The sequence below is a fragment of the Prinia subflava genome, chromosome 6 (genome assembly GCF_021018805.1).
Source record: "Prinia subflava isolate CZ2003 ecotype Zambia chromosome 6, Cam_Psub_1.2, whole genome shotgun sequence".
Lineage (NCBI taxonomy): Eukaryota > Metazoa > Chordata > Aves > Passeriformes > Cisticolidae > Prinia > Prinia subflava.
Window position 1 is genome coordinate 16,596,648 of NC_086252.1, and position 26,833 is coordinate 16,623,480.

Genomic DNA, 26,833 nt, shown 5'->3' on the forward strand with positions numbered 1-26,833 from the left:
TGCTTGTTTTGTCAGCTACAACTGGCACTAATGGTACTTCAGTGCAATCAACATTACACTTAAATGCTGTCATGTCTTGTAATGTGTTCCATGCAGGCAGTCCCCTGTGCCCATCAGACTGATTGTTTCAGGAAGTATTTGTAAATGACTGGTTGTGTCATTATCAGAGACAGCATACTGCTTCAATTACACATTTATTCTTCTAAAAAGAAAAAATACAAAAAAAAAGTCAATTATAGGATGGGGCTTTTCCACAATCCAGGTGATTGTTACTATTCTTGAGTGGGACTTTCAGAATCTGCTCGTGTGAACAATTTTTCTTAATTCAATAAACATACATAGATACAAAGTTTGGAATTAATATCACATATTGAGGACTATATAAAAATCACTTATTTTAATACTAAAAAAAGACCATGTAAGATCTCACAGTAGTTTAGTTTATGAAGTGCAGCTTTGACTGAACAAACTTTTGGAGGCTCACAGCAATAGAGAATTTGGCAAATAATATATGGACAGGTTTAGATGAATGTCATATAACTGATTCAAAAGTTGCACAATTTCATTTATGGCATTAAAAGCTTTATTTATTATATTACAAAGTCATTTGATGAAAGTGAGTTTATAATTTTAACTGTAATGTGCATGATCTGATATGCAAGCATTAGCAGTACAGAGATTTGAGAAAAGGAAATTTGATACTTTCTTTCATTTTGATTTTGAAGCCAGTCTAAAACTGTTTCTCCTGAAATTAATCCAGTTGAATTGTAAATCAAACTTTCAGTCACTTTAAGTTCTAAAATAAGGCCTTGAACGCTCCTACATGTAAATTTTGGGAAGCATTTCTGACTCCTTTTTCATATGGGAATAATGCACTATATCTTGAGCACACATGTTGGAAGAAGAATCAGATCATACTGGCAGGGAAATTTGGGGCCAAATGTCCATTGAGCCTTCTTCTGACAGAGAATAGATGTAGCTTCCATTGACATATATGAAGACTATTAAGTCTATTGTAAGTACACAGACAGAGATCATTACCTGTAGTTCTTAGAAACTGTTTTCAAATTTAAGGTTTTTTTCCTGTTTGAAGCTGTGGATTTTTTTCATGTCATCCATTCTTCTCACAGGACATCTATGGTGTTTAGCTGAAATTACTGATAATTTCAATTTTATCCCATTTTTTAGACTAGTATTTAAACAATAAAAATTTTAAATTACAAATAATGTTTGGTTATTGTTATACCTTTAGCTGTGCAAAAATTAGGAAACAATTTACTAGCATCCCAAATCCTTCTAACTAGTGGAAAAAAGTATTACATTCTAGAATAGTAAGCATATGTCAGAAAGTGGTGAAAAATGTGTTCTGCCATTTTCCAGTGTCAGTTGAATAAAGTTTCTGCACATCTTATGTTAAATTTGGACTTTAAAAAGTAGCTTTAAAAGACAGCAGACAAAAATGGCTTACCAGATGGATGTTTTAATAAAGCATGTAGCAAAGAGGGGAAATATTAAACGGAGTCACGCTAAGACATGGGTTTTTAAGTTAGAGAAAGTGCCGTAAAATATGACCAGTTATTTTTCAATATAGCTCAAGTCCTCAAAAAGAAAATGTAACCACATTACTGCAACTGAAATCCAGGAAAGGAGAAAACAAATCGAGCTCTCTTTGTACGGGACTCTCCTGTTACCTCTTTCAAGCTTAGGCCAAGTGTAACACAGTGCACACACAACCCTCCACAAGGGTTTTTTAAGAGAAGTTTTAAACATCCTTGAATACCTAGGTACAGGCATGGGTGTTGTCTTTTTGAAGCGCTCCTGGTGAGCTCTGGGCAGTCAGTGTCCCCTGCTGTGCCAGGACAGCATCACAGAGTTACTGCTCAGGGCTGCAAACTTTTGAGCCCAGGAGGGCCCATGTGGGGCTGGCTGTGGGTGCAGAAGGGCAAGAAGAGGCTTGAGCCACGTTTCCTTGCACAGGGCAGCTGTTTGTCATCAGCAGTATTAACAGCGGGGTCTCTCTCAGTTTCAAAGAGCAGTTAAAGCACTAAAACCCCAGGGCCTGGGAGGTTCAGCTCTGGAATGGGAATCATTTAGTTCTACTCAGCAGCACTGGACAGTGGCAACACCAATAGCTCCATGAATTTTAGTGTTGACTCTTAGCAAGGACAGAGGTTGCTCTTAAGAGAGCAAAGATCATAAGACCTGGCAAGCAGAATACACAGGGGTCTTTAAAATTTCCATGTAATACATAAAAAAGATAAGAAACATATTTTCTTTGCTGTACATTAAATGTGACTAGGAAGTACCATGGGGAATGCAGGAAATAACTGCAACAGTAAAAACTAAGATGCTCTGATATGCTTTGCAGAAAAGAGCACTCCAGCCCAGCATGCAACATTTTGGAAATCTCAGAATCCTAAGTACATGTCCATAAATTGGTGAAGGGGTTTTGTAATTATCCCTGTGTGTGCAGCCCACTGGCTGTGAACATGCCCTTCATCCTTCATGTCACAGTGGTGCTAGCTGGGAGAGAGGGACCTTTCTACAGGAGCCCTCAGGGCAGTGGCTGAGGATGTCTCTTCACCTCCTGTCACCTCCCTCACTCCATAAGTCTTCTCCAGGAGCAGTTTCTGACTGATGTATTAAATCCTAAGACCTTCCCAGGTCACACCACATGGCTCTCTGGAGACACCCAGCAGGAGCAGGAGCTCCTGGCTGACACCAGGGACACGTAGAGGGACACTTGTCCAAAGCGAAGGCTCAGTTGTTTTGTGTCCCCGTGCTGCTGCTGTGGCTCCCCAGGACAGACAGGGCTGCGCAGTGCAGTGTACGCTGCTGGTGGCAGCCCTCAGGTATGGTGAGGAGTCACACCTTTCCCTCCACACTCATGTGGGCAGGTGAGTTGCCTCCCCCCCAGGCAGGCAGTGGCCTGTCCTCCAGGGTTGCTCAGTCATTACTCCGTGGATCCTCAGCCCCTGCTTGCTGCCCCAGGTGTGCTCACCATGGATCTGATGCTGAGATATTTGGGATGAGCAGTGGGTGGGCCAGCAGTGGCTGTGCTCAGGGTGCCCAGGCGGGGCTTCTTTGACTCAGGTTCCTGCACCAGCCCCCAGCTCTCCCTCCTGCACAGGTCCCCAGGCTGCTGGCCCTGCAGAGCTTTGGCAGGAAAAACTTCTTGGAGAGCTGGGGTGGTTTTCCTTGTGGTAAGCTTATAGACATTAACTGGTTTGTTGTTCAGCTGATACATCTGTCTGAAGAATACAGATGTTTTCAGTTTCTTTGGCCTCAGACATTCTAGAATGTCTTTGTAGAACAAATGTGAAACTGGTGACATTCTGTGGCCCATAGTTCCTCATGAGAAAGTAGTATATATGTTTGATGAGAGCAGGTCAGTGACAAGGAGAAAAAACTGCAGGATTTGGCCCTTCATATTTTAGTTGAGATACTCTTACAAGCACAAGACTGAGTAAAGATGTAGTTTCGTGTGGTAAATGATTTTGGTGTTCTGCTTGATTGGCTTTCAGTTTTTCAAAACAAATGGATATTTCATTATGGTTATTTACAGTTGTATGCTATTGCATAGCTTTTCTATAGAATAACAAATTTAAGAAGTATACATGCATCATTATGCAAGTTAATTTGTTTTACTTTTCTAAAATAACTATTGGCAAACTATGAAAAATAAATGAAAGTAATGGCACAGCAGTTACGTGTTAACAGGGCAACAACAACTCTGCACAGTCTGAGCTTCATATCCCTAGAGTGCACACTTCAAAATGAAAGCTGCTTTGTCAATAACAAAAGCTGCTGCTTTGTCACCATAAGACTGCTGCTGTAACATTTGAAACTGTGTTGCCCAGCTGAGTAATCTCCAGCAGGTGCTAGGTTTGAACCCACACACACGTTTCTCTTGAAACACCCAGGAGTCTTGTTGGTTTCCTTGCCCAGAGGAGTATTAGCTTTCTAAAGTCACCTGTGTGTATATGCCTTGTAAAAAGAATCCCGAATATTTAGGAGGTCAGCACTGAGCCCTGTCCCAAAGAAATGCTGGAACAAGATCAAAACATGGGCATGGTTATAGTTGGTGCCCAGTGGAGCATCAGTCAGGGCTGGTACAGGAGGGGAGAGAGAACCACTGGGATGGAGTAATCACATGTCATCTCTAAATATTGAAAATTAGGGGAAAATTATTTTTCTTGGTAAACAATTTATTATAGTGATACAATGAGACTAGAAGTGCACAGAATCTGCTGTACGTAAGGCCACAACTTGACTCACTGTGATCTCTCTGGAGTTTGTTTTGAAAGAATAAAACAAAATTCTTATCCTAGACAATGTTCTACCAAGGAACATTTTCTGACCTCTACTCCTGATCATTTCAGACTATGAAGCAAGAGCTGTAATTATGCTCATTAGCTAGGCACTCGTGTTTGCAGACTTGCTAGTGCTTGTAAAGTCTTTTCTTCCTAAAACAATTATGTAATTTTTTCATATTAATTTTGTGCAAGTCATAATTAGACAAACACACATTGTTACTAGTGTCCATTGTCAAACTAATAACTGAAACAATGCTCAAAAAAAGGGTATAAGTCATATGAGACACTCCCACCCATCAAACTAAACAAAGCCCAAAACTCTTGACATATGCGGGGGAAAAAACCACACCAAAAGGTTTTAGTACTGCATTGTTGGAAATCAACACTTTTCTGTTTTTTCAAAGTAAGCTACTTTATAAATTCAGACTATATATGGTCTTAGTTTTAAATCTGGAATTTAAAAATTTTTGAGGATCAATGTTCTCTCCTTTTATAAGAATTGTTTTGGGATAAAGAAATAAGAGTTGTCTGAGCTATTTCATGTGTCCTATCTGTTGTAGTATTTTTTTTTTCTTATAAGAAATATTGCTGTCACTGTATAAATAGTCACAATATAACTGGACTCTATTTATTTACTTGGGAGAATTAGGTTTGCAATGCTGCTGCCTGGTACTAGTTTGTTCTCCTGCTGCCTTTGCCTCTGGGGATTTATGGATTTTGGGAGAGATGACAGGAATAGCTGCAGCAGTCCTTACATGGAAGTTTCTTCAGAGATTACTCTATTACTTCTATTTTGTGTGTGAGTTGCTTGTCTACAAGGTCTCCCCATCTCTTGTTTAGTGGTTTATTGCTTGGGTTTTGTTTCCTGTTTATGCACAATGTAATTTGTACCATATGTGACTTTTAGAAAAGTGTATCTAGAACAGACTGTATGCCCTAATTTTTTTATTTGTATTTAGCTTTTTAATGTTATGCTGTGAATCTAGAGGACTTGATGTCTTTTAGATTGCTCTTTTAGCATTCTTGCTCTTTTTTCTTCCTATTAAAGCTTATGTATTATCCTTACAGGAAGTGTGATTAGGAAAGTGAATCAAGTTATGAAATGTTCCAACTTCAATTTCTTTATTTTTGTAAAGACTCTTGGAGGATGGTTTTCTATAAATTCACTCAAACATGTTTATCCAATGCAATAATACTCAGGTATTAACCATGCTGTCATAATATTTGTATTAGTTATTTTTGATGCAACGTAGCTACTTAATCAGTGACTTAAGTACAGTACAATCCAGGAAATTTTGATGCAAGTTTGTGTGGGTGTTTTTTGGTTGTTATTTTTTTTTTTAGTAGGGCCCTTTCTAAGGAAAACAACCAAAGCAACAACAAAAAATGGTGCTGTAAATGGTAAAATATAATAGGGTAGACCTGTTAATTGAACATTTTTTGTAGTATTCTTTTCTGTGTCATGAAAAAAATTGGAAGGTGTTTTCAAATCATAAAATCAAAAATGGCTTTCTCTTTTAGCTGTCAGCTTTGGCTGAGGCATTTGGTGCTTTTCACTAGATTAAACACTTTTCCTTAGATACTGAAGAAAAAGGAAGTGGCTTTGTCATGAAGACTTAATTCCTGGAAATGTTGTCAAGCCGATTTCATCCTCCATTACAATATTTGATTTTTAGCTAACTTGGGTTGGGGTTATACTTTGTTCTTTTGTTCTAAGTCATGGTAATAATGCTCACATAAAATGTACTAGTTTTGATAAGGTTATAAAAGCACCTGTTTTCAAGTTCAAAGAGTTATCCTATGTTGAAAAAAGCAGAAAAACACAGTGAAACTTGTATGTTTGCTAACAATGTATGAAATACCAACTTTAACTGAAAATTAACACCCAAAAGTGTTGGTGAAACTGCTCAGAAACAAAACTTTAGTTAAAAGTTGAGATTCTGACAATATATGATTCTAGAACCCTAATGGAAAAATACCCAAACCTTTCTGTACCTTAATGTCGTCTTGTACAGAATAAAACCATGAAGATATTTGTCTGTTCTCATTCACTGGCAATCTTCAAATATGTCAAAAAACCTGGGACTACATTGTTCTTGTGCAAGCAACTAGATTACCAGCACTTGGATTGATGGATCAAACTTGCTCTCCTCTATGTCTTTACTTCATTCCCCTTTCACAGGGTAACATTTACAACCAATAAATATCCTTAAGACTAGGATAGGGTTTGTCCTACAGAGTAACTTTTCCTTGATGGCAGATGTGAAATTCTACTTAGAAGTGCTCAGCCTTCACATTTTTAATATCTCTGTGTAGAAAACTCATTATATAGAAACAAAGCAGTATTCAGTAATGCTTTAAAGAGTCAGTGGAAGACTTTCATTCATGAGTGTCCTTGCATGAAAATACTGTAAGTACAATTACAATTATGGTGAAGTCTCTCTCTGAAAAGCTTTTATCTAGTGTTCCCCTGATTTCTGAATATATGTCTTAATAGTAAAAAAATTAAAAGCAAGTGCTGCACTGCTGTCATAAACGCTGAGACTCCTTACAACCCAGGAGCCTGGTGCAAATGAGGACCCTGTTGTGTTGCAGGCTGTTCCAACATGTGGGATAATAGAGTTTATATCTCAAAATGTTTGCAATCTGACAGAGCTTCTCTCGATTTACCAGCTTTGTTATCAGCTGCTAAACAGGCCTCCTTGCCCAAGGCTGCTGCTCTGTGAGGAGAGGGAAGTATAAATTTTGTCCATTCTTGGCCACCACAGTTCACACACACTGGGCATTAAAGTTTTTATTGGTACTGCTAAACTCAGCAAAACCTCTCTTAGATCCTGCCATGTATGTCCTGTAATGATAATAACTGATGAAAGAAGAGAGCATGGGGTAAGAGGTTTGGAATGTAATGCAGGTCATCCAGTCACTGTTTTCTGTGCATATTGCATGGTTCAACAATATCAGTGTTGCCAGGAAGAGTATTTTATTTTGTTCACTTATATATCTCTCCTCATCACTTTCTCAAATGTCACCCAAATGAAATTCTGGAATGCTTTTTCACAAAAGATTAGGGGTAGGTTCACTTCACATCTTGATGATTCTCAGCTTTTACCAAGTTACTGAGGTTTTTCTGAATAATGTCTCATTTTCCCAATTAAACGCACTAAATTTCTAAGACTACTGTACCTTTAGTTTTGGCTCCAAGATGTAGTACCCTTCTGCAAAAGGTCATCCAGTTCTCTAGCATCAGTGGACATAATCTGATATCTTGCTTCCTCCTAGTGTAGAGGTTCCAGGGTGAGATACAAACAGGAAACTTCCGTGATCTGCCTGAAAAGAGAAGCAATGCAGAGCTGTACATTAAAGGAAACACCAACACTTTTCAGAATGCTGTTCTGCCTCGTGTCTCTGCTACTCCAGAGCATCCAGTAAGGGACAGTGGCTCCATAGCTGATCATTACATTTGTGGCTAACGCTGGTGCTGTCCTGTGTGTGTCTCACTCAGACAGGCCCACCAGCCCCTGTCCTGTGTGCCACCACACCCTGCAGATCAAACAGCACTTTCTGTGCTCATCTGGAGGCCTGTTGAAAAGGCAGTGAATACATACACCACATGTATGCGGTGTATTCAGATGAGGAAATCTCAAGTGACTTTTGGTGTGACCAACAGCTGGTTTTTTCAGTTAAACTGACCCTTGCAGGTTAATTTTTTGTAAGGCCCTCTAGGTGTCAATCAACAACAGTATTGCAACTCAAGGCACACTGTTGTTGTTTTAGTGTTCTCCCCATGCACTCTGCTTTGCTTGGTACAAAATTAGTAGAGCAGGGACTGTCTCTTAAGTGGCAGACAAAATGTCTTATCAATATATCAGCAACAGCAACTAATTCCAAATAGTCATTCAGACATTACCAAGAAGTACTGGAAGAAATATTTAATTTATTCATTAGTGAAGCCTACTGTGTGATAATTGCACTGCATTTTCCTTACTTCTGTTGTAGAAGAACCATATCTTTCTAGGCAGGATTCTCTATGGTGCAGAACAGTTCAGCTTCTTTTGAAGTTGATATAAAAGTGTTTAGAAGCATATTGAAAGATCACAAGATCAGGCAGATCTGCGTCCTTGATGATGTTATTAAAAAGCATCCATCACGGGAGTTCTGGTTCTCCCAAAGAAGTTGTTGGGTACATTTGGTATTAATTCCTTCTGGTTGAGATGTTGGAAAATGTGCAATAAGTAATAAAGTAGCCAAATGTATATGTTAATCTTTATAGTGGGTAAAAATAGAGTGTTTCTAAATCATGTCTCAAAGTGACTAGAAGAGACTATTTTTATAGCATCTGGAATTTACAACAGGGAAATAGAAATAGATATAAAATTGTCAAGAAAAAAATTGTCAGTTTTTAGTATCAGTAAAAAATTAATGAATTCCTCACAATCAAATTAAGGACTGTGTGGATTATTTTCATGACTTGAGAAAATTATGGGCATTATTTCACAGCCAATATTTTTTAAACTTTTGGAAACAAAAAGTTGTGCCTAATTTTGTACAACAGCTCAGTTCCCTCATGTTGGGAGAGTCTGAACTGGCTCTAACTATTGCCTGAGCACAATGCTAACTTCACCCTGGAGGAACAGAGCTGCTGCCAGTGAAAAGTAATAATTTCCTCTCTGGCTGATAGAAGAGCTGTTGAAGACTATGCTCTACCAAGATAAAAAAAAGTGATGTCAGCACTACCCCTTAAGTTTTCAGCCTCCTTTGAGTTACTTTATGATCTGCAGTTTGGGCTTTACTGTTCCAGAGAATGCATTGCTGCACAGTGCCTTTTTCTAACAGGGACATTCCTGTTCTTAGTTTTCCAGAAAGAGCTGAGGTTTTGACTGTGTTTCTTTGAGAATGTGTTTGTGCTGCGTTGGAATTCCAGTCCACATAACCAGTCTCACTTGAACAGACAGAAATGGGGCCAAAAAGAGTCTCCATTTACTTGAGGGAGACACTGTGGGCACCTACAGGATAAGGGTGTGAAATGGCAGCAGGGCCTAGCAGAAGTGTGTATGTATGGTCACGCTACTAATGGCAGATATCAGTCTTTGCTGACTTTCTCCTAATTGAGGTGTAATTGTGGGACTTCAGTGAATGTGATTATGTAATGGTAAAACTTGTACTGATCCCCTGAGAAAAGTGAGGAAAAACAGCTAATAAAGAATGGGCTGATAACAGAGAAGCAACAGCCTAATGCTACTGAAAAATACCATATTGGACATTGAGAAAAGTACTTTGCTGTCTGAAGAAAACTTAGATATATGAAATATATTAATGTTTCCTTACTTTCTTTCGAAGGATCGACGCTTTAATGATGAGATTGACAAACTGACTGGGTACAAGACAAAGTCACTCTTGTGCATGCCCATAAGAAACAGTGATGGAGAGATTATTGGTGTGGCCCAAGCAATAAACAAGACTCCAGGAGGTGCCCCTTTTTCTGATGATGATGAAAAGGTAAGGTTACATTTACTTTTGCACGCTTTCTAAATTTTTTCTCGAATTCAGCAGACTTGTCTAAAGACTTATTCTAAATTAGTAAATAGCACGTCATTTGTGTTTATGATGTTTTCCTGGAAGTGCATAAAAAAGTGTACATTTTCGTTGTTTACAATAGAAAATGTAATAGAAATAAGAAGGAAAAAAGAAAATAGAAAATCTCTTCTGTAAGTGTCTGAGTGTCTCTGGCTGAAACTTCAACTTAATCTTATGCAGACCTTTATTATGTAGTAGACTTTAGTAGGAAGACTTTTATTTTTGAAAACTTCACCTATAAGAATTAGTTTGGGGGAAAATCATCACAGATTTACTCCTAAGCTTGCTGACTCTAAAACTCAAGATCTTCTTTTAGTACTTTCCATGGGATAAATGCCTGTAGCATATGCAAAACAAATTTTATTTTAGAGGAAATTATGCATATGCAAATCTGTTATTCTAAAATATTTGAGACCTACAAATACTTAGGGACAAAAGGACAAAGAGGATGGGAAGGAACACCAGGTATTCCACCAGGTGGAATTTAGAGAGTAAAGTGAGCTCAAAAGGCAGGAATGTAGAAGTATCTGCAAAAAAGAAATTTGAATTAAAGACAGGGAGAAATAGGAAATGCTGCTGTTGAAGGCAAATGTGTTCAGCTGACCTTGGAGGGAAAATGTGCACGAAGCCAAAATGTGACTGGGGAAGAGAATGGTAGAGGGCAGCAAACTGGAGAGGAACTGCAACTCTGTCAGCCCAGGAGAGAGAAATGGAATCTCCTTTAAGCACATAATAGGGAACTGCTCCTCTGTGTATTGAAATACCATTGAATCTCACTTTTGTGAGAGTGTAGTTAGAGGCAAACTTTTCCTCCACAAAGCTCTTTATATTGATTCAAATGCAGTTAATTTTTTACACCCCTTTTTAAAATAAAAATAATTAACTCTTGTTTTTTATTTCTGCAAGGTATTTGTATAACTGATTTGGCATAGTAATTTAGACTGAATTAACTAACTTTAAATATAAGTCTCAGTTTTCAGATGGTACTTTATCTGAAGTTACCCAGTACTTCTTAAATTCCTTCTTTGGAAGCTATTTAAACTTGTGTAACCATAGGTTACTTCTGAGTTACTTTTGACTCTTGAGAATCCTGGATGTTGACTATTGGTTTATTAGCAATGTATGCTTCAGTGAGTAACTAAATGCAAATTAAACCTTCCCTGAATAGGTTTCAGCACTTCTTTTTATTAGTACTGTCCTTGTAAAGGGAATTTTGTTTAAAATACAGCTTTTAACATGGTTCCTACATTTGATTACCATACATTCAACCAGCAAAACAACTGTGTACATTGAATTGTGCATTGCATAACTATTCTATTGAATTAATATTTGATGCTGATGCTGTGGCATTTGCTTCTATCCTGTGACTACCAAATATTATCTAAAATCATCAAATTGCCCAAACCTTACCATCTTTATTTTGTGTTTAGTAATTTGCATCCCTGTTATAGTTATAAGCCTGTACATTCGAATTCTTCAAGAGTATATTGAATGGGTTCTGATGTAGATTTTATGGAAAAGTAAATGAGAACATAACCATCATTTTGTCCTGTAATAGATCTTGGATTTCATGAGGGCTGGCAATCCATGTGCTATTATTTCAAAACCCATGCTTTTAAGTTATTTTTTCACTCAGTTGGTAACCTAGAAAGCATAATATACCTCTGGGAAGCAAGAGAGCACATACTTGCAGGAGAACTGTCTTGCAGGATTAGCAAATGGGTTTTTTTAACCATAATATTAACATAGATGTTTGTGAGGTGGAAACTAAGAAACCCTCTTCAGAATATGAAAAGAAAACTTTGGTAGCCTGGGCATTGAGGTGGCTTGTGCAGAAAAGCCTGACAAATAGCTGGCAAAAGACATATGCAGCTTTATGTTGATGTTACAGTTTCTGACAATCAGCAGCTTCAGAATGGTTAGAAAATGAAAATGTAAATTAGCAGTCTTTTTCTTACCCCCGAAACCCTCTCAGAAAAACGTCAGTATCATTTGAGTCTGGCTCTTGTTTGCAACTGTCATTCCTCTCTTGGTATTGTGGAAAGCAATTAAAATAATCTGTTGGAGTTTTTTTATAAAACAACAAGACTATATTGTATAATGAAATGTCTCTTGGCGGCACTGCTGTCTTGAGTCAATAGGAAACAAAGACTTATGTTTTCAATTAGAATTAAGTAGATGCTAGCATCATTTTTATGTACTCTTAGTTGGTTTCAGGAAGTTAATAGCAAATAAAATATTTAAGATTTGAGGAGTTTTTAATGTTCTCAAGCTGTAACCAAGTTTATATTTTGCAGTATCTAAACTGGAGTATTATATTGCAAAGTTTTTCTGGTTTTGTTTTTCATGGCAAATTCTGAGGGTTTTCTTTTACGTCTGACCACAGTGTTAAAAGCACAGCACTAAGAACAAATAGAAGTGAATTTTCCACATTTAATATTGTTTCCCACTGCCAAATTTCTTTTCTCCTTTTGGTGTTAGGGATGTTTCAGCCAATTCATTGTTAAAGAGCAGAATTAGATGACAGCCACAGGCATAGGAGGAAGATGTTCAGTGTCACAATGCATTTTGTCACCCCAACATTAGTGGCTCAGTTGAACAGACTGATTTTGGAGATTTTCAGTTTGATACAAACAATATTAGAATATCTTATTACCCATCACTATTACACTATGTTGTCTAATTGGTAACTTTTTTGGAAAAATAGCAGGTGAATAGGAAAATAGCAGGAAAAATACACTTTTACATGTATTTTGCAAATGAAGAGACCAGTTCATTTGCACAGAAAAACAGTAGAAAGATAAAAGCCCTGAACCCTTGGAAAGAACTGTGCACCCAACATGCGTTCCCTGTACTGTGCTGAGATTCACTTAAGAGTGTGTGCTGTTTGCTGGTGAGTCATACTTGTTCCAGGACTGGTGAGAAAAGCCTAACAAGAGTTTGACAGTCTGTGGTTTAGATTATTGTCTGCCCTTTAGAGTCTTCTGAAATTCAGTGCCAAAACAAATCTAGTCCTCCATCAGAGAGGCTTAACAAACAGCAACAGCAGCTCCATGGTCACCTAAATTGGCATCCTTGTTCTCTCTGCCTCTGACATCCTCCTTGTCTGAAAGAAGTGAATTGACTGCAGGGAAAGTATCCAGGGCTGCAATCTCGAATTAAACCCTGCTGGTTTTGCTGAAAAACAGTAGTTTGAATGCAGTGAGACCTGGGAGGGGGAAGAAAGAACTGGGTTTGGTTGTGCTTTGTGGATAGTTTTATTAAGTATATATGTCTATAGATTCCAGGATTTATCTGATGTGTATTTGGTTTGTGAGGGCTTTGGAAATAAGTGTTCTCATGCTCCAACACATTATTTCTTACATTCCTAGTACCAGCCTTGTGATTCTGAATTTTCCAATTTATTGTGCTCTTCTTGGTCCATATTAAAGTTTAAATATATCCTACATCAGGTCTACCATAGTGATGAATGATTTCCAGGGATTTTGCTATACCTGCTAATTCATTTTCTGTGAGTTTTTGCATGATGAGCTTAGAGTCATGCTGGCAGTCAGCAATTTCAAAGTCAGTAAGGACCATTCCTTTATCTAAGGGAAGTAATCAACTGTAAATAAAACTACCAGGAAAGGAAGTGATCCAGAACAGGCAAGCATCTCTGGCTGCTGTGAAAATGATAACTCCAGCTCTGTGAATGTGTGGAATTTACAAAAAAAAAAGTCATCTGAAAATAATTGATGGATCCACTGCAAAGGAGCATGAGAAACAAATCAGATAAATTTTGTGTGTGTGTGTTTCATATATTCCAGTATGTGACAACCTCCTGCTAATACCTGCCTTGGTTCTCTGGCATGGCAGTGAGGCTCCAAAAGCTATTATTTAAAAATGGCATAATCCTCAAAGGTATCATGTGGCCCATATGTCACCTACCTCCCAGTGCAAGAGACAAATTTGCTGAAAGAAGACTGCAAATAACGAAGACATTTGAAGGATGAAGGTGCTGAAGCACCACAGCTATCTGGGAAAACTCTAATGGTCTATTAGACGCACTTCTTGAAAAGTACTTGCTACACAAATCTAAATCAAAATAAATCACAGTAACTTGTCTTGCTGGGGGAGTTTAAAGCAATTTGCCACTAGGATATTTGCTTCATCAAGCCAGCTTAATATCATTGGTTTGCTACTAACAGCAAGAAATTACTGCCATGACAGACATTTGCATGGACTTCTTTCAGTCTTGTATTCATTCAGCCATACTTTCAAGTTAAGCTGAAAGTCTAGACTTCATTTTTATTTACAGAACTGGAAATGTACTCAAAACTTAACAAAAACTTCCCTATATCGGTACCTCTGTTTTGAGACTGGTGGTTAATATTTGAATTGGACATCTTTATCTCTGAGGTATGGAAACATGCCTGAGACTTGTTGCAGGGATATTTCAGTGACCTATTTATTTTTTCAAACATAAATGTGTATTTTCCTAGACTCATGGGCTACCTTGGTGCTACTTTGATGCCTCTAAGTGTTATCATAAAACAAATAAACAAATGGTCAAATTTGGTGTCAGGAAGGGTTTCCTCTACAGAACAGCTCAAGACAAATTGTCATGGGGGGTTTTTTTGGGACTGGAGCTTTGTTCTTACCCTCCTTACTCTCCCTATTATACAAGACATCTGGATTCTTCCTGCAATTGCCAGTGGGAATCTGAACCTGTTGGTTCTTCCCATACTACCTGTGCTTGTATCTTCTTAATTAGTATGGAGTGACTTGAATAAAGAAGAGCTCTTACCTGTAAATCTTGGCTGTCATTTGGCGAATATTTGTAGTATTTGACTCAGAGCTCACTAAACTAGACGAAAGAATCACTGCTGACTTAATGGGCTTCTAAAAATCAAACTTCTGTTCCTTTCTAACATAGGAACACTTAGTTAATGAAGACCCCCCAAGTCTATTTATGAAGCTTAAATTCATCCATATCAGATCACTGAAGAGATTGGTTAAGGAGCAGTTTTGGCTCCTGTTGCTTCCACATGAGGAGACAGGTTCACAGTCGACTGTGCTGCTTTCTTTCATGCTTTTTTCAGTCACATTATCAAAAATTACTTTTACAAATTATATCCTTGTTTGAAGAAAATACAGAGAAATGATGAGGATATCTCATATATACAGAGACATGGATTATGAATCATTCAATAGTACCTTCAGTATAAACTTTACCAAGAGAAACACTGGGTATTCCTGCAGATTCTGAAGCATAGAAATAGCCCTGGAGCTTGTGTTCTGTTTTCTCCTCTCGTTAGTATTCACAAGGCATTGCAGCAGGAGAAAGGAGCCCAGATCTCTACTGGTCAAACACAAGAACAACTTCTCAGGAAGACTGGTAATACAACAAATGCCATGATCATGGAAGCCTTTGTGCAGCCATACCACATTATGCAATCAGAAGCAGAATAAATTTTTCAACAGGAAGCCTAAAAGCTACGAATTCTGCAGTTCTGAAGGTAACTCTCAGATACCTTAGTAACTAGACAGGGTGATGTTAATATTACATTTTTTTTATTAATAGATTTTTCACTTAAAAGCTTGGAATACCAAAACAACAATAATACAAAGGCTCGGGAGGATTAGAATTTTGTTTGATACATCTGTCATCAGAAAGAAAGCCTGCGGGTCTTGAAAGCTACGATGTGTACTTGTGTTACAGTGTAACCCTTAGGTACTGTCTAGATAAGGAATCGATTAGAAAAGCTAGTTTTTGTTGTTTGTTGGTTGGTTGGTTTTTGTTGAGGGTTTTTTTCTTTCTTTTTGGAGAAAACCCTGTTCTCCCATTACCTAAGTAATAAAGGTTTTACTTTCAGCTGTCTTTCTTTTCTTGGCAAAACTCCCTTAAACCAAGTGAATTATTTTGATCAGATGGCTTATTAGAAAAATCTTGTTTGCTTGAATTGAAATCTGCACTGGGGCCCTGTTACAGAAGCATGTAAGAGGAAACCTTTGTTGTCAACAGCTGGTGAAGCCTTTATTTCTGACAGTTACTGGAGATGTGCCCTGTGGGCTGGATGGGAGGACTTGGTCTCTAATGAAGTGTTTTCTGAACTTCTGTCAGTCTATTCACTTCTCCCTAGCTGTTCTCCATAATAACTTCAAGGCTTGATATACTTTTAGAAAATGGAATTTTGCATCTCCTGTGAATTGCCGATCTTTCCTGAAGCAGAATGAAATGTTCATACAGCAGTTCCTCCCATCAAAAGTATTTCCCCCTGGAATAGTGATGCAGAACCTATCTGTAGCTATAGGTTACATGATGAGATATTGAAAACTTCTTAGCAAATAATTTTGCTAAAAATTAAGTCAACCTCTGACCTTCAGCAAGTTAATACAGTCTTAATAAGAAACTGTAATTAAAACAGTATTGTTGTTCTAGCTCTGATTCACAGTATCCCTCGAGCGAATCACTTTACAGTGATCTCTCTTCTGAAACATTATTCTAAAAATGGCATTAGATGGTTCCATATGTGCTATCAGATTTTCAATTTTAAGTATTCTTACTTTATAATAAGGAAATAATTTTCCTTCTTTTTGACTCAGTCTGAGCTTTTGAAGCCTTGTTAACTGCTTTCTCTGCATGTAGCATCCCTTATTTGAGCAAATGTGGTTAAAAAACCACCAAAACAATTTTTTAAAAATCCCTTTCAGTAGTTTGTTCAATAGTCGCAGCTTTGCACATAGTATTTCACAACTGTGTCCCAGCTTTACCTATAGTGTTTCTCACTCCCAAGAAAATTGTGCCACCCTGCTGTCTTTGATTTGTTTGCAAAATTGTAGCTGCCCCTTAACTGGCAAACTCCTGATTGTACATTAGAACGAATTCAGCCTTCCTCCAAGCTATCTTTGCAATTGTCCACCTGAGAAATTCCTGTCTGCATCTGGGTATGTAAGCAGCATTATAGCTGTAATGCCTGTTAGGAGGACACAGCAAAGTGTTTCTCCTATATCTGGGAAATGGCTCCTTGAATCTGTGGCCACAAATGAACAAGACTCTTGTCCTTGTCTTTCACGGGACCTTTCTCTGTCAGCAGCTGAAAGCAAATGCCTGGAACGAGGCAAGCACGGGGTGGTATTTCTCTCACATAGCCACCAGTGTTGTGTTATTTGTGGCTCAGGGCCAGACATTATCTGTGTATGTAATACCACCCCACGGATTTTCTGTTTAGCAATTTAGGCATTTTTTTGAAGCAAGAAAAGCTTATAGCTTTCACAATATCCTGCAAATTGTTCTAAGAACTGTTATGCGACTTTAATTAATTTCATGTTATTCCTTCTTTTTTTTTACTTTAATGAACAGAGTGAAAAGTCATTCCCTATTCATTTTCATCCCAATTGTTTTGCCCTAAAAATCTTCACCACTTCCCACCTGGTGCAGCAGTTTTTTCTATCATCATCTCTTTGCTTTGGCAGGAGAGCTGCCTGCTCCCCAAAACCCCTGGTCGGTGCCTTTTCACTGCTCTGACTGTTGGTACTTTTTTATCTTAAGAATTAGAAGACATTTGAACCAATCTTTTGTACACTTGAGCCTGAAAAAACAGCAACTGCAATTTTCTTAGCATTTTAGAACTACCTTTTAGTCATGCCCAGAATTGTTTTTGAAAGCCCAGCCATGTCTTAATTGCTTCTGTTGTCATCTTGGCCTCACTGCATTGCCATTTAAGAAATGTTTTGCTTGCCCCTTATCTAGCTAGTTCATTTTGATGATTGTTAATTTTAGCAAAAACTGTGTTGTTCATATGAAAGATTCCAGAGTGCTCTGAATTGCTGAGAATGCTGTGTTTTTAATTCAAAAACCCAAACTTACAACAAAGCATGAAAAATTTGGGTTACCAGTAAAACTAGTCAACAAGCTTAAGAGTTACTGGGCAGCCAGATTACATGTTCTAGACTAGAGGTCACTGAAATTATGAAAGCTGAAATAGTTTAACCATTAATGATAATAATTTTATATCTCTTGCATAGCTGGCAAGCATTAAATTAGGGTTAAAACAATATTATGATGATTTTTATACTTGAAATGCTGGAACTGTAAGAGAATTGAGCCACATTATTCATAATAGTGAATGGTGGTCAGAAATTTCAGGCAGGAAATTATGCAGTGCACTTCAAGTAACCCTTAAGAGGTTTATTGAACTGTATTTAGAAAAATGTTTCCTGTGCACAGCATAGTGAGAGAGGCAGGGCACGAGGAAGAATGCTTCATTTAGCAGTGCTTTGTGAAAGCTCTGAGTAGGACCATTAATTGCTAATTTGGTCTTTAGGGAACCTTATTACTTAGAATAATTATCCACATACATTTTTAGTGAAAAAAATGCAATATTTATACTGGCAGCTAATAAGGCAAAAGTCTTTGCACTAAACTTGACATGAATTTAACCTTAATATTAATTTGCTGGCCACTTGCCATCTATGTGGTAGAATGGGGAAAAAGAAAACCTTGGTTTTTTCCTCTTTTCTGTTTTTTGGGTGGGGTTTGTGTCTGGTTTAGGGTTTTTTGTGTAAGAAAAAGCTCTTGCTGTATAAAAAGAGGCTAGCATTTTGCAAAGCTGGTGTCATGGTTACAAAGCAAATTCATTGATAATCGCTCTCCAGTGTTGAGGCATGGTTTTAGTGCCAAGCAGCCATGGACATCCAAGAGCTGAGGATGTCCTAGCTGCCATGTGGTGACGTCAGTGGGACATCTTACAGCACAGCAGGGCCACGTGTTGTGGTCTGAGCTGGGGCAGCCCTGCACGCTTGTCCCACTGGGCAGAACAGCTGTGAACATGGTGCTACTCCCTGCTAAGGAGAGGAGCCTTTGAGAGGAGGAAGCTTGCCAAGACATGTAACCATAAACACAATCTGAATTTTGTTTTTCTGTCACCCCAAGTAGAAAATATAGCTAGTGGGGGCTGTCTACTTGTTTCTATGCTTGAACCACAAAGGTTGGTAATCTGCTCTAGCCTCGGGTTTCAGGGCTTCTTCAACTCAAAGTGTAAAGTCATGAGCTTTTAATCCTGAATGTCCAGAAATTTTGGTTCTCAGTGGTGGCAAAGTTTGTTGCTACCCTACTTGACATGCACAGCAGCTGAAATATCACCTCTGTAATAAAGAAGCTGTTTCAAGAGTAAACTCTGATCCCTAGTCTCCTAAACAATATCAAATAATTATGAACGTCAAGAAGTTGGTAAAATTAGATCAGTGAAGATGTGGATGACTTACAAAAGCTGAAGTCTGCTTGCAGAAGTGTTAAACCAGCAGATTAAAAAGAAGCTTCTCAGTAACAAATCAGAGCAACTGCATTTAATCTGTTTTGGAAAAACATGTAATGTAGAGACTGTAGTTTTCCCTGTAAGTGGAGAAATTACCTCTGGCTTTGTGTGATTTCATGAAGATCTGGCCACTGGGGGATGAACTTAGTAGTTGCTGCCAGACCAAGCAGTTCATATAGAAATGGAAAGCATTTTATTTTTCTGAAGTGAGTTTTGGGAAATCATCATGCACAGGAAACAGAAGCCATTCCAGTGGGATATGAAAAGCCACCATAAAAGCCTATGGGAATGAGCTTGAGCCTTTTTATGTGTTTGGCTATCAGTCTGAAGTTGTTGCATTAATGCTTACTTTTGGAAGAATAAAGAGGTGGGGGTTGATGGTTGGTTGGGTTTTTTTTCCCCCCAACCTACTACAGTTTTTAACATACTTTAAAAATTAAAATTAATATTTAAAAATTCCATTCTCAGAGAGGAATGGTGAGAAACTTATTTGATAAGCCTCTGTATATAAGGAGGATTCAGTAAAATGTATATGAGAATGAGTTCCACTGAGTAACCACTCAGTGATCATGTTCCTCACTGATGTCATACTTCAACAGTATGTCCGGAATATTAAAACAAAATACTTCAATTATTGTTTCATCAGGTACTTAGACTTTCTTTTAATGAAAACTGAGCTAGAGATGAATAATCAGAATTGATTCTAATTTAATTTTATTATAATATGCATGGCCTTCTGTTTTGCATCTGCTGTCAGTTTTGTGGATTTTATTAGAATAGATATGTCAAGTCAGATACTAAGATCTATTTTTGCTTATATAAAAAGATTAAATGTTAGATGCTTGTAGTAGTATATGATGTTGGAGTGGGAAGTATCTAACTGTTAAAACAGTATCTCATGAATATTTTTAAACAGAACCTGCTTTTCTGGCATAGTTGCTGTACTTCTGAAGGGAAGTTACAGTAAGACTTTATATAAATATAATTTTGAACACTTGAATAGAACTGTGAATCATGAAAGTGAATATCAGGAACAATAACGAGAACATTGTGTATCTGGATGTATCTTTTACAATGGCAGAGTTACAACAGCAGAACTGTTTTTCTTTAATGGAATCATTTTGCATTTTCTTTTCTCTCAATATTTTAATTTTGTGAGTTGATTCTGCTTTTCTCGGAGGACAGAGGTCTCTGCAGTAGCTGCTGCTGTATTTGCTGCCATGCCTAATGGCATGGTTATAATTCTCTGTTAGTATGGCAGTGGGACTACTGAATTAATACTCAAATCTGTGCACTGGTGATTGTACTTTTGCAGTAACCAGAGCTGCATGCTGATACCTAATCGCTTTCATTTGTCACAGAAAAAAACCCAAACAGGAATGGGCTGATTGTTGAATAGCATTTAGAAGCACATGTAGGGATATAGAAACTGTATCCGCTTTAAGGCACGTTTTTGCAACGGGGAGAGAGAGGAGGGAGGAGGCAGGAAAGGACAGGGCCGAGGGAGTGAAAAGCTGTGGCAGGCCCAGGACACAGCCACAAGTGATGGAAAGCATCCCGCGCTCCTGTGCCTGGGGCTGGCACTCGTGCGCTACCAGAAAAGGGTCTCGCCCCCTCTAGTGGCTCGCACTCCTCTTCGGTGGTGATAATAATACAAACTTAAGTGAGTGCATAGCGCTAGAGTAGGGGCTCCCGAAGGTTAGGGACGACTCTCCTGTAGCTTCACGTTGCTGCCAAATTTGCACGCTTTCAGCAGGGCAGCATGTTCTGTAAGTGTTAATTAGGCATAAATCAAGCTAGCCGTCCTCACGGTGCCTCTGCGCTGTGGGACAGACATTCACTCCTCATGAGCGCAGCCCCTCGTTATCCTGGGCAGGCTGCGGCGTTTGCGGCTCTGCGGGTCAGACCCGCTCCGCTCGCTCCGGGCGCTGTCCCCGCTGCGGGACAAGGGCCCGTCCACAGTGCCATCAAGCGGATGCCAGGCACTACGGCGCCAGCCGGCTCCTCGGCTTTCTTATCCCTTTTTATCCCCTCAACATCCCACTGAACCTCACTTCACTCACTCGCACTTCTGATTTTAGCATCCGCCTAGGAGAGGCTTCTCATATCTGCCTTAAATACTGAACAAACAGTGTTTGCTATTTCTTTGTCCTGGCTGCGTTGTGTAGCCTCAGACTTTATTTGCCTCCCACTTTCCAGTGTTCTTCTGAGGCTGACAAGATGAAGAGAATTTAAGTATATTTCAGGTATCATCACTCAAAAATAGTCTAATGGCTACGCGATCCATGAACTGGCTTGCACTCAGTAGCTGTCTCCCTGTTCATCCATAAAGTTATTCAGCATCTCTGCATGTATTGGTGCCTCAGTCTAGCAGTATCATCAATTATTAAAAATTGAACAGCATTTCCTTTTGTTAGATGCTGAAAGTGGCTGAACATTTTCTGACAGAATATTTTTTCACCTTACAGCTTTATCACATTTTAGATATTTAAGGTGAATGGGGTTTTTTTTTCCTCAAGAAGAAACTCCTTTGAGTTTGCTTTTTTTTCTTTTCGTGTATTCAAAATAATTTTTTCCTGAAACTGTTTTTGAAAATATTTTCTTTGACAAGCTATTGCACATTAAAGTTCTGGAAAGGAATTCTTGACACTTGGCTGTGAGCTGGGATATACACAGCTTGGGTACTGTGAAAAACCTAACACCATTCATGTGGTTTTAAAAAGTATTTTTTTCTTTTAATTGCATCTTCAGAACTTTGTCATTCTTATTGGTAGTTTATGGCTCGTTCTACATCTCTCTTGTTCTTCTTCCCCCACTTCAACAGCTGCATCACCATTTTTGCAACAAGCAGTGTTGTCTTCCTTCAGCACATTCCCTTTTATCCTGTTGCCATGCTTTTGCTAGCATCCCTCTTTGTCCTTATGCCTTGTGCAGATGGAAGGATTTGTGACAGAGGTAAGAGTCTTAATAGATTTGCTATTTGATAGAACTCATGTCACTTCGCATTCAAACACTGAAGTGTTTGGTGGTGGCAAAAAATCTTTTGGTTTCATAACAACTTCTGCATATTCAAAAGGCTACACAGTAAAGAAATTCTTCCTCATATTCACATGGAACGTCCTGTGAATCAGTTTTCTGCCCACTGCATTTTGTCCTGTTGCTGGCACCACTCAGCTCCCCCAGACTTTTCTTGCAAGAGAGATGCTCCAGTCTCCTAATCACTGAATCTCTCCACTGGACCTGCTCCAGGATTTCCATGCCTCTCTTGTACTGAGGTGACCAGAACTGGACACAGTAAGAGACTGTTCATTTCACATTGCTCAATGGAATTGAAAGAGCATTAATAATGTTCATGTTATCATTTTAAGTGTTGGGCTAAACCTTAAAGTCAGCAGCTTTAATCACTGGGCTCTTCATGTGCTGATAGCATTGTGAAGCAATTAGGTTCCTTTATGGAATATAAGACTCAAGCCAGCAGATGTCCCCAAACTGATGTGCACTTGTCACAGTGCAAAAAAGAGAAACTTATGTGGTATGTGCTTGTATAAGAGGAGCAGAAATAAGAGGTTTGTGGGCATATACAAGGGAGAAGTAGCAGAGCCCTGAGTAAAATAAGTTTTTGTCTTAATTCTAGGTTAAGGGTTAGCACTTCGAGCAAAAAATGTGCTCCTGATTATTTTCTTTTTGGTTCAATTTAATTACATTCATTATATAAAATAACATTGCTTCAAAGCAATATCTTCTTCTTTAGTCTAGTTTTCCTTTTAATGACACCAACTTACAGTCACAATTGTGCAAAATGGGCCTGAAAACTGTGGAAATGGGACTAAATCAGTGTGCAAAATTCAGTACTTCTATCAAAATATAAACATTAAATCTGTACTTGTTAAATTGTCTCATGATCAGAAATATCTCCTCAGTGAAACAAGTCCCATCTCAACTCATGTATTTGAAGTTTCCCCATGCATTTCTAAAAATTGAGGAAGTTTTGTGATAGCCATTTACGACCTGACTTTTGCCTTCAGAAATCCAAAGAGTATAGAATTGCTACCTTTTATATTTTATTTGAACCTATGGGAACATGAAAAGTACCACTTTGCTACTGATTTTGTTAATGTGGTGCCATTGCTGTTGTCTGCCTTCACACAGCATGTGGGAAGGGAAAGATTTTTTTCATAAATACAAATGACTTATAAATTTAAGTGTAGCTTAGGACGTTTGATTTTTTCTTTTTTTTTTTTTTGTGAAGAATGTAAATGGGTGCTGAACATAGCAGCAGGAAATTGATTTTTATATTCAAAATGAAGCTTTATAGGTATTTGTGTATTTATTGCAGTCTGGTAGCTCTGGTGTAGCTGTTGGTAGCCTGTTTAGTTATGGCAGGAAGTGTAACATTTGCCATCAGGTAAATCACGTCTGCAGGATCACTGTGCAAGTCTTGGTTTTTAGCATTCTTGGCCACATACTAAACTGGACACTGCCACATTTTAACACAGAAATTCATGGTTTCCATTTCCTTTGACTTTATGGCCCTTCATTTCCCAGCTGCTAGCATCTGAATATAGTATAACTTTGCAGAGGTGTCTCCTCCCAAGGAGACCTAAGAGCAGTGTCACTGCTACTCATAGTCCCAAAAAAGGGAAATATTGATGTGCTTTCTAAGCTGCAGGACAAGGAGAAGGTCTGACACCTCTGGAGTCTGCAGCCCACACTGGTAACTAATATGAAAACAAGCAATGCCTGTCCAGTGCCTTGGCTGTCCCTCAGTAAAGAGAAACTGTGGGAGAAAGGAAAGAGCTGCTTGGGAAACAGGGAAAAAATCACTCTTGTTACAGACAGATTTATTTATCAAGAACTTAAACTTTCATAGTATATGGGAACAGGGGAAAAATTTTTTCAAGATTTCTTAGGAAATGAAAACATTTTGTTCTTTGTACTTTTGTGGTGATTTCATTGTACTTTGAAATCTACTGATGTTCATTTAGAAGCAGTGGCTTGCAGTAACCCTCCAGGTCACTGGCAGAGCTGAGAAAGAAACCACAACACTCTGATTGTTTACTTCTGTATGTCCTGGCCTACTAAACAATTGTATGCTGATTATATTCCCAGTGAGAGGGTGACAATGAAGGCAGCATTACTGCAGCTATCATGAGGAAAGGTGAATTTGGTTAAAGAAAATGAAGAACTCAGTGTAACTGTTGAGCAGACGGCTGAGTATTTGGAGACAAGGAAAGCAGCTCTACCCAGGTACTTAAGAACAGTCCCTGAGAGCAGTGAGGGACTGTGACCTGCCAGGTCACTCTGGGGAGAGGGTATAAGGCACTCCAGGCTTTTAGGCTGGATTTGTTAGCAGTTCCTTTTGCAGGCCAGCAGGAATATGCCCTCTAGAGCTTGTGGGGCCCTGTGTGCTGCTCTGCACAAGGGGCACAGCTCAGCCACCCATGAGATCCTGTGCTGCTGCAGGTGATGCAGGGATTGCACACCAGCCACATGCATGAAAGCAGATAAAATCAGAAATACTCCTGTGCTCTGGAGCCTCCTTTCCCCTATCAGTATGGATTTGGTTTTTGGCTCTCCATGAATCTGCACAGGGTTAAAAATGGATAGCTGGGGAAGGAAGGAGCAGCAATGTCAATGCCAGAAAAGGCTAGTTATTAGACCAGCAGCTGTGAGAAACAGGAGATTGAAAAAGTGTGTGTAGGGTTTTTTTGGGGGGTGGGTGTTCCCAGTGGTTTGGGGCTTTTTTCCTGGGATTTTTTTGTTAGGTTGGTTTTGTTCTTGTTTTTGTTTCCCAGCATATGAAATCAGACTTATAGTTACAAATTAAAAATAGTCTGTTTTCAAAATCGATAAAGTCTTTGCAGCAAGTGCTTCATTTACAAAATGCCTTAGGCAATTTGTATAAGGATATAGAGCTTTTTGATTCTTTGGATTTGATAGTACTGCACCATCTATTGGTGAAATCAATTGAAATCAATTTATGCTTTGAGTTCAGTTCCTAAAAACACGGTAGAATTCACTGTGACACAGGCACTGGTAAAAATTTTGTCATGAAGAAGTAGCAAGAACGAAATCCATTTACAAGACTGTGTAGTATTTCAGGACAACTGACAGGCAGGCCTGCAGAATTTACCCACTCTTTCTTGGCCTTTCTAGTTCCATGAATAAAGAAAATACTTTCCTTATGAAAGTAGTGAACTTTTTACTATTAAAAAATAATACTTAATGAATTAAAGACTTTTTTGGGGGGGAAATATTAGGTAAATTAGTTGCTTCATAAGCAGAGATGAAGTTGAAAATAATAATTTTGAGAAAAGAATAAACTAAAAAAGAAGACAAAAGATGGAAAAATGAGTGGGTGTAAGAACTGCAACAAGATTGAATGCATGTCAAAAGATACTTTAAACTAAGTATGATACTTTCTTAAGCAGATAGGAAATACTGGGCATTGGGAAAATATTTAAACTCATGGGAAAGAAATAAAAACAGAAGGAGAACAAATATGGACAAATGTGCAGTGAACTGAATTTGAATTTTTTGTTGTACTTCTACTCAGCTGTAAGAAGCAGGGGTACATGACCCAGGGCACTTCCCTGATCAGACAGCCTTGTCTTGGTGAGTATTTATTGCTTGATTAATGTCAACTTGTGCAGTCCAAAATTATGGAGACAAAAAAGAGAAACCTACTCAAAACCTAATCAAATCAAAGAACACTGTTCTATTCTTGCACTTTCTAGTAAAATATCTATGAGGAGAGCATAGCCTGTATGATGAAAGGAAATAGTTTTCTTATTATTTCTGTAGCTTAAAGACAAGATATCCTTACTCAGTTTATGAAGTATTTTAACCTCTGGTACTACAGAATCAAGCTAAATTAACTCTGATACTACTTAAAGGCTAATTAACTATGATACTTCTTAACTGGAAACAGTGTCTTATTTTGCTGAGTGATCTGTAAAAGCTTAAAATAATTTGGCCCTGTATTTAACTGCTAATAACACAGGCAGAAGCAAACCCTTAAGATCAGTAAATCTGCACCAAGGAAGACAGCAGCATATTGATTTCTGAACACAAGTCAGCTACCTGAAATCAAATGCTCTCCAGTGTGCTGTTCAACAGACATATTAATATTCATACCTTATGCTTTTTCTTCTGAGGCACAGTGCAAAGTGTACACAAGCATGTGTGGAAGAACCTTGTGTTGCTGGGAGCAAAATGCATGTCTGTAAGTAAAGGGAACAGGCTTGCTTATATACCTGATTTTCTGTATAAAGACTTTGTTGGGTTTTTTGTTTTGTTGGATTTTTTTATCATTTAAACAGAGCTTTGTTTAGTTTCACAATCACTTCAATCCAAGATTTGAAATACTATATGATTTTCAGAATTAAGGGGCAGGATGCTGTGTGCTTACCAGGTGTGAGATTAACGTCTTTGAAACTTCACACTGCAGAAGATGACTGTTTTATCTTTCTGAGGATGTAACCCATTGTATGTTTCATAATGCTCCTCTCTTATGACTTCCTGCCATAAATAAATGAGCTCTCCTAAATGAGAGGTAATTTAGGCAGTTGTTCTGAACTGCTCTTCTTCTGTGCTCTTCACCAAGTTGCCCCAAAGAAAGCAAGGAAGACAATTGGCCTCATGTGA

The 26,833-nt window shown here is 38.4% G+C and overlaps 1 protein-coding gene across 1 annotated transcript in view; it reads left to right on the plus strand.

The window, feature by feature from the left end:
• Positions 1–26,833, plus strand: part of PDE11A (phosphodiesterase 11A) — a 112,406-nt gene that overhangs the window by 3,532 nt on the left and 82,041 nt on the right. The window contains exon 2 of the mRNA XM_063400442.1: positions 9,654–9,812. Within this exon, the coding sequence (XP_063256512.1) occupies positions 9,654–9,812 (159 nt within the window). The remainder of the gene's footprint in view (positions 1–9,653; positions 9,813–26,833) is intronic.